The sequence below is a fragment of the Silurus aristotelis genome (genome assembly GCF_946808225.1).
Source record: "Silurus aristotelis genome assembly, chromosome: 5".
NCBI lineage: Eukaryota > Metazoa > Chordata > Actinopteri > Siluriformes > Siluridae > Silurus > Silurus aristotelis.
Window position 1 is genome coordinate 3763196 of NC_139578.1, and position 8365 is coordinate 3771560.

Genomic DNA, 8365 nt, shown 5'->3' on the forward strand with positions numbered 1-8365 from the left:
AGTTACCACATTTGTCTTCAGTGCTAAATTCATCCCTTCACCAAGCTTTCAAGACAAAGAAAGAAATCAAACGCATCTTTGCAACGGCACTCAAAAACCAGACAGTGCGAGTGTTCTCTCTGGAAGACTTTCAACCGGTGGAAAATGTGCTGCCGAATCCATGTTTTATACACTTATTAGTCTTGAATGGTGTAACAGGTACTTCACAAACTCAAAATGTATCATGATTGACCCCTATATGAGTACATTATAATCATTCAAACCTACCAAGTCCTAAAATTCTTTTACCACCAATAAAAAAAAAAGGTGGACTTATGTATCATTACAATATTTTAATTAAAAAGTAAATAATTGGATTTGCCAAGCAGTTCAATTGAATGATTCGGGTTATATACATTTATTAAATGTATTGCTTTAATAAACTCAATTATTTTCCTCAGTTTTGTTAATGTTTCAATGAGAAATCTATAAACCTCTTTCAATCTAGACTTATATTTACTTCTTTAGGTATTATTTTTTCAGGATAGGGCTATTTGTTATGTGAATCAGGTGCACGTTATAAAGAACGGAGGGCAAGCTAAATGTGCGCCAATACTACATACAGTACGGTAATATATAGCCGATAAACCGCTTTATATAACTATCGCCTCAGATAATGTGTGCATATATTTTAATTAAAGATCAGGGACCACATTTTGACTAAAAACACAACCTTTTATTGTTATTACCTCACAGACATCCATTAGGTACAAAAATTGTTCTTAAAAAACAAATAGAAAGGTGTCATGGCTGCAGATATAGCGCCATGGATTGTACCGTATACCATGTAATATCCGTGCACTGTCAACCACAACTGAATTGTGCCAATGGTCTGACAAGAAAAAAAGATTTCCTTGGTGTCTTTTATCAAGATAATTAGATACAGAGCTGCTTTAAAGAACATTTTCAAGTAAACTTGTACTCATAATTATTATCTTAAAGTATTTAAATAGATAATGATGCTAATTGAGGTAAGAAACTAGCAACCTGTTTATTTTTATGGTTTTAAACTATAAATGATTGCATAAACTTTACAAATCTCTTTCCACAGGTTTCTTAAGGTGTATTTCTGATAGCGAATGGATTGGTTTCACTGCAACAGTTGTTTCCTGAGGCGAGGGAACAACTTCGTAGTGTCCAGCTGTGGCCATGTACTTTGTGAGAGCTGCATGAAACCCAGTGAGATCTAGAAAACTTTAACGATAAAACACATTTATTCACAAATAGTTCTAACCACAGCTATAAACTGGATGTGTGGTATTTGTAAACAAACAAAAAAACAATATATAGGCCTAGACAGGCCTACATCATTCATGACTTGGTTTAAAGAAGTCCTAACAGCTCATCCAATAGTGTTTTATTCATCTATTACTGTACGACAATCATTATTTTAGATTTTTTTTTTTGAGTGGTATGACGTATTTTTGCCCCAACAACTCGTTTTCACGTAGAATTTCAAAGAATTTCTGCAAAATTAGCCAATGTACAAGATGCTAGAATATGAGACACTCCGTAAATGGTATAAAGGGATATTCTTGGCTTAAAAAAGTAAAATCCGGGTAATTTTTCAAAAATAAAATTTTTTGTAATGATACGGGTAGGACGTTGGGAAATAACTACACAGTTGACTTTTTTTTGGTATGCTAAACAAACCAAATTCTATTTTCCGTGATCGTTTCTCGAAAATGTGGTGATTGGTTCACAGTGAATTGTTTGGACGTACTTTTCTGATTCTAAATCGCATTTCATGGGCTTTAAACATTTAAATATTGTCTACCTCGAGAGTTATGAGAAGAAGAGTACATGGAGTGATTAGTGAGGTAAAGGTGAAGAATATGGTTAATTAGAAAGGCTTTGAAGGATTGTAGTGATAGATTTTTATTATGCCGACCTCCCACTGTGCGATTGTTGCTGGTCAGACTGTACGAACATGTAGGATCTCACAACTTAAAGAAGTTTTACCTCATCGATCCCGCGACTCGTTCTGACCGACGTTCTCTCGCTAACGGTAGCTAGCACCAAACAATAACGATCTGTAGGGTTCATTTTGTTACATGAAGTGCCTTGATAATAAAAACACTCCTTTTCTATCCATAACTTGATATGTTTCTTATCTTGCCGGTCTGTCCACCTGACTCATTTCCACATTTTCCCTGAGGTGGTTTGAAGTCGTTCCGCTAAGTCAGGATCGTCTGAATCTGAAATCGGCTGTCAGGGAACAAACCAGTGATCAAAGAAATACAGATTTAAGACAAGGATTATAAGAATCTTTTAGGATTTATAAAATAGGTTGTCAACGATTATGTTGTCAATCAGCCAGCATTTTTTGAATAGAAATGATCATAAACTGTGCTAAACCATGCTAATTTACTACACTGCATCTGAATTAGCCCATGATTGCTTTTAAAAGTGTCATTTTTTTGTAGATCACTGCTGCGTTTGTCAATCCGGCTGCAGCTACCTGCCCATATCTGACCAGGTTTGTGTGACGAAACCATACCGAATGGACATTCTGCATCATCTAGATTGAGAATGGGTTCCTTTTTGAATCCATTTTAAGGTTTCTTTCTCATAACATCTCATTAGGAGTAAAATTTTAGGTCTAATTCTTTTAGTGAAACTGCTTTGGGACAGTGTCCATGGTTAAAAGTGCTGTACAAATGAAACTGAATTGAATTGGTAAGAAAATAAATGATTGGTTCTGAGAGCTTCCTTATGGACATAGGCCACTTAAACCACCAAGTCATGTTCTTTGTACAGTTAAGGTTGAAATATACATTTGTGATGAGTTGTTCATTTTAAACGAGTCGTCTCGAATAGCGATTCGTTCCAGGTTACGTAGTAGTTCATCTCTCGACTTTTCTAGTCCGAGTCGTTTGTTCTTTTATTACATGACTCCCGTAGACGCAATGCAGTGCATTACACAGGAAACAGAATGAAGTAGTTTATCGTAGTTTGTTTTTTTTTGGTCCGAATCTTGACATTAATGACACGGACCAGAAGATCTGAAAGGTCAGAAATTTTTAGATTCACTTTATGAGGAAATTCTGAGGTAACATTTTCACTAAGATTACTTCACTAATTTCTAATCATTTTGCTTTCATTTAGGCTTCTCTTATGTAGCTAGGAACCTAACCAGATATGATATATGATAATGTGATTCATCTTTTCTTTGCATTTACACTTGGTAAAGATGAAACCCCAGGAGCAGATGTTCTTCAGAGACCCTATAAGCCTTATTCAGGCCCGACTGGAGCATATTGCACAGGTCTATTTATTTTCATTCGTTGCTATAGGTTTAAAATGTTCTTTTTCTGTGGTCTCAGGCTGTTATTAGCTGTATATATAACTTTCATTAATTATCTCTTCATTTATACTGACTGAGAACTTGCTCAAAGCTATAGTACGTTGGGTTAAATTCTCCTTAATGAACTCTTTCGCCAACTCAGACTTTCGCCACCAGTGAAGTGAAATTCCTCCTCCAACAGCTACATTTAGGCCATTTGGCAGACATCCTTTCTCTTATTTATACTACTGATCAGTTGAATTTGGCCCGCACTCTTCATTCTCCGAAGGGTATGCTGGTAAACACCTCCCACAGGCAGGCTATAGACCCAGGCTATAGAGATTAAGCTTTCGATAATTAAATAATTAATTCATTAATGATATTAGTAAGGCTATTTTTGAGGGAACTTCCATCATTAAAAAAAAGTTGGTTTTTTTCTTTCAGATTGCGACATTCCAGAGAAAACAGAAAGAGAAAATCATGGCTTTCCACAAACACAGATTTCTAGAGATGGAAAGACGACTTAAGGAAGTCAATAAACAGTGCCACAGGTGCCAGCATTAACCTTTTAACCTTCTGTATTATAAAGAAACGGCAATAATTATAATCCGGCAATTCACAAGAGGAACCAATCAAAACAATATAAAAAAAATTGTTTATTTACTGTATAGACGTTTGTGGAAACCTCACCACAAGCTTGGAATTTCCATTTAAAACATATTCCACATTTGCTGTTATAAAAACCACACCACCATCACCTTTCAGCCACAAGGGTGATAGTCGTGTGGTGAGGAGACCTTGGGTGCAATCAGGGTTCCAATTCATCCCAAAGGTGTTCAGTAGGGTTGAGGTCAGGACTCTATAGCGGGCCATTCAACCCAAGTAAAGCATGGAGATACAATTGTGTGCCTCCAGCATTGTGGGAACCATTTGAGGAAGAACCACATATGGCTAGAGTCAGTTGTCCCAATACTTTTGCTCAGAAATCTTTGTGTGTCTTCACATTTAGGCAGGTGTCTGAGCTCAGGAAGGAGAATGCCGAACTTAAGAAGCCTCTTTCCCAGAGGAGGGTGAGACAGACAGTGATATTTGGGTCTCTACTGGATTTGAGTTTGATGTCTAGACTATTCTAGACTATAATTCGTTTTTTTTCATCATGCACAGGTATCTCCTGGGACGTTCAAGGCTAACGGGTATGGTCTTTACTTGGTCGAGTGTGTAGTGTGTCATTCTGGAGTGAAAATCAAGAATACCGATTATAACTCTGTTTATTTTTTGTGTTTCTTTTGTTTTTTTTTTATTTACCGAAGCATTTCAAGAATGACCTTACCAGTGGCTGTGACTTCTCCAGGTATTTAGGGGCAGAAGAGCCTACAAGTGGGGTTTTCCTTGTTAGTGGCTTTATAGACAGGAATTCGGAATTTAATTTTTGTTTGTTTCCCAACTGTTTTTTTGGTTTTTTTTACTATTTTATTCACTTCTTTTATCCAAAATCTATAGGAAAGTTTGACAAATATACAGTAGCTATACAATGCCTATTAAAAAAAAGTAGATTTTTCTTATTAAGAGCTACATATGTTATATATAAAAAAAAGGGGCCAATATGGATGAAATGGCAACCTTTTATTGTAGTTTAAATTTGAATACTTTATTGAGGAAAATATTTTGTGACATAGTATTACATCATATTTTTTCTCTTCCATGTCTCAAAGTCACTCCACACTCCAGGAGTGTAAGGTACTCATTTCATTTATTTTTGTTATTATTTTTATTATTTTAACGACAATGCAATTTTTTCCCGCAAATTATATTATTTTTATTATTTTTTTTTTTTTTAAGTCACTCAGGTTCTGGAGATACAATGGAAAGGTTTCAGCACTTCAGATCCAGCATGGCAGTGCGTTTTATAATGGGGATTTTATTGGCGTTAATCGTTTTGTTTTGTTTTTTCTGCTTTATTGTAATTATATTTGTTGTTCATTTGTTGTTCAAGTCTCCGCTGGATTCAGCCAACTCTGTGTCCTCCAGGAGTTTATTGACCGAGCATGGATTTAGTAAGTTGTGATAATTTTACGAAGGCTACATGCGACTTACGTTTACTACATTAATTTTTTTGCGCCAAAAAATAGGTCGGACGAACCCGGAAAACTGCTCTTTTTTATGTACCTATCATACTATTAAATATCCAAACACTTGTATTACCGTAATGAACTGGGAAAGGATTCGGTTGATAGAAATAAGCATTCACATATTCGCCTAAACTGTAGATTGTCGCGTATATATTGTAGATTATGTTTTTTATATTGTGGATGGAAATAATAGTTTACGATTCTCTCTAAATCAAATAGTGCGGAAAGTTCATATATTTGAAAGGATTTTAATAAATAGTTATCGGTTATTTTTCTCATTATAACGTTCTGGTTTCCACGTCGCCGAATTCATCTTGCGCCTTGGCGACCCAAAAATCGCAATTTAATTTCGTCATCCTGAAGGTCGTGAGTAAATATTTTCGAATCGCTGCCTCGACCTGTATGCGACTGTAACTGTATGTTTCTATCGTTACGGTTGTTGTTCAAAACGCCAATTAAACTGAGTATTAAGGCACATTCCTTCCAGCCAATGGGAATTGAGTATTCAAACTGACCATGGTACAAATACACAGCTAGTCCCCGAGTTAAGACGGTTCGATTTTTCATTCGTACGATGACTATAGCCGTACGACAAAATTGTACAAATATTTTCTCGTGGCAGTAAATTGCTCTGTTTTGCTAATTATGTAGATTATTAATAAAGGACGGTATACTACCCCATACCGGTCCCCTGGTGGTCTAGTGGTTAAGATGCAGCGCTCTCACGGCTGCGACCCGGGTTCGATTCCCGGTCAGGGAACCATCCCCAGCCACTCTCAGTGCCGGTCCCAAGCCCGGATAAATTGGGGAGGGTTGTGTTAGGAAGGGCATCCAGCGTAAAACATATGCCAAATCAAACGTGCGGAGGATCCGCTGTGGCGACCCCTAACGGGAGAAGCCGAAAGAAACTTAACTTATACTACCCCATACCGATCACCATTCTTTAAGACTCCTGGGTAGTTACGAGGGGGTCATCGAACCGCATGGCAAGTCTGGGAATACGTGTATTCACTGCATGTCTAATAAAAGTCGATCACCCTCATCAGTAATAATGCTTTCCTCTCACTTTAAGGAACGCCCACCTCTTCTACCACACCAGCGAGGTATGTTAAATACAATCGAATGACATTTATCAAGTGTAAAATCTAACGTTAAATATAAAGAATTCATATTATTATAGGTCAGACCACGTGACTCCGAACATGTTCCAGTTCCAGTTGTTGCCTGGGGCAACATTTCAGTCTCCCCCACCCTGGAATATGTAGTGTATGTTAGGTCATCGAAGGCGTGTTGTAAACCTGAGACTTGTCAATGGATTATAGAAGTTTCATTGAAATTAGAATGCAATGGTTTTGATGTATCCTTGTTCTCCTAAGTTCCTAAGTTTTGAAATGGGTAGTTGGTTAGAGACTGTTTGAAAAAGATGGAACGTCAATGGAAATGTACTGTTTCTCGTTTGTACCTCTTTGAAATCCCCATTAAAAAGGTTTCGAGTTCAATTCGAGTTCTTACTTAGCATTTCTGAAGGTCAGTAGAAAGAATTCACTTTCTGGAGGTACACAATTCCCTTGACCTGGTCTGAAACCCTCCAAAAATCCAAATATTGAGACCCAAACCTCTAAAATCCAAACATCTTTCCAGAAAGTGGAGGTTATTCCATCGTAGGGGGGTGATGGAGTTGCCAAGACAATAGCTGGGCTTTTATGGTACAATGATGTTTTAAAAAAAAAAAACTCCAAGAACTGTGGATGAGGAAAAGCAAAGCAGATTGCAGTAAAACCGCAATCGACCCGAGAGGTGGTCTGAAAACCAGTGGCAAAATCTTCATATTTTTAAATATTGAGCATCCCATTGGAAACTCCCCAAATTCTGGCCCTCCCCACTTACCATTATCTCAGAAACGTTCTTCTTCTTTACGTCATTTAGAGGTCCGTTCAATCATTCTAATTCCCGTTAATCAGCCTGGACTAAAAAAAAAATAATTAAGACCCATCTTATTTTATCCCACTTTCTTGCCATTTTGTATTCTTACTTTTTACCATTTGGGGCTCCCCAACACATATCCCTTGTGTACCATGTGTAAGTATCCTGTCTTTGTGACTTTTTTCCTCCAGATCTTATCTGATGCTTTCATAGTTTAGAACATGAGTCTGGGCACGTGCTCAAAGTAGTGCTAAAGCATGTTGTTATAGTTCAGCCAGGCGCATCCCTGTACAGTGAGACCCTCCACAAGGCCCCCCTCAAAATCTCGCGTAATAGACTGTATATTGCCCGTTTCTGCTAAAGCATGTTTCTTGATATTTTGCTGTCTTCTACACCTGGACCCGACCCAAGAATGTGGCCATCATGCCGGCTGGTTTGTGTCCATCGAGTCTCTGGCGCTTCTAACCAAACAGACATATGCCTCCCTGATACCAACCCATTTCAAGATACTGATAATGGCAGTGTTGTATCTTCTTCCAGTGCCAGTGTCGACAATGGATATTGTCTCAAAGCAGCTGTCCATATACATTTTTTATAGCATTTAGCGACTTTCAATTATCTCAGCTTAACTGAGCAGTTGAGGGTTGAGAGACTTGCTCAAGGGCCAAGCAGTGGCAGTGGGATTTGATCTCAAGACTTTCTGAGCAGAAGTCCAACATCTTAACTACAGCACTACTGTACTCCTTCTGCGGTACAGAGAGCCTAACAGAGATAGAGAGGTTATGAAATTAGAACGTATATGTTTAGTGACTGTTTATCCCTAGTGTTCGAACCCGTGGTGACTTTGGCAAGGTATGAAGAAACCTTGACTCAAAAGGGTACCCGTCCTCATCTGGGTGCATCGAATGTCCGTTCATAACAGTTCCATCAACTCAATGATGGACGCTGGAATGAATGCAAACTGCTATCCTAAGCCATTGTGGCAAAA

At 37.8% G+C, this 8365-nt stretch overlaps 1 protein-coding gene across 7 annotated transcripts; it reads left to right on the forward strand.

Moving 5' to 3' along the window:
• The first annotated feature begins 560 nt into the window (after positions 1 to 560).
• On the forward strand, positions 561 to 6990 carry LOC310727027 (E3 ubiquitin-protein ligase RNF212B-like). Of its 7 annotated transcripts, none has more exons than XM_083543075.1 (13): positions 561 to 608; positions 1091 to 1218; positions 2466 to 2518; positions 3233 to 3307; positions 3770 to 3876; positions 4335 to 4395; positions 4490 to 4518; positions 4636 to 4676; positions 5038 to 5062; positions 5165 to 5222; positions 5319 to 5379; positions 6527 to 6557; positions 6635 to 6990. In XM_083543075.1, the coding sequence occupies exons 2-13, from the start codon at positions 1119 to 1121 to the stop codon at positions 6717 to 6719; spliced, it is 726 nt and encodes a 241-aa protein (XP_083399201.1). In that variant the 5' UTR covers positions 561 to 608; positions 1091 to 1118; the 3' UTR covers positions 6720 to 6990. The 7 variants fall into 7 exon arrangements, with proteins under 7 accessions (XP_083399201.1, XP_083399207.1, XP_083399204.1 ...); XM_083543081.1 differs by having other exon boundaries at positions 5173 to 5222; XM_083543078.1 differs by having other exon boundaries at positions 569 to 603.
• The last annotated feature ends 1375 nt before the right edge of the window (positions 6991 to 8365 follow it).

Excerpts from the sequence above, each read along its gene's own strand:
- LOC310727027 (XM_083543075.1), top strand. The coding sequence starts at position 1,119 with ATGGATTGGTTTCACTGCAACAGTTGTTTCCTGAGGCGAGGGAACAAC. Across the intron at positions 4,519-4,635 it reads GGGACGTTCAAGGCTAACGG|CATTTCAAGAATGACCTTAC; the intron begins GTATGGTCTTTA and ends TATTTACCGAAG. Across the intron at positions 5,063-5,164 it reads CCACACTCCAGGAGTGTAAG|TCACTCAGGTTCTGGAGATA; the intron begins GTACTCATTTCA and ends TTTTTTTTTAAG.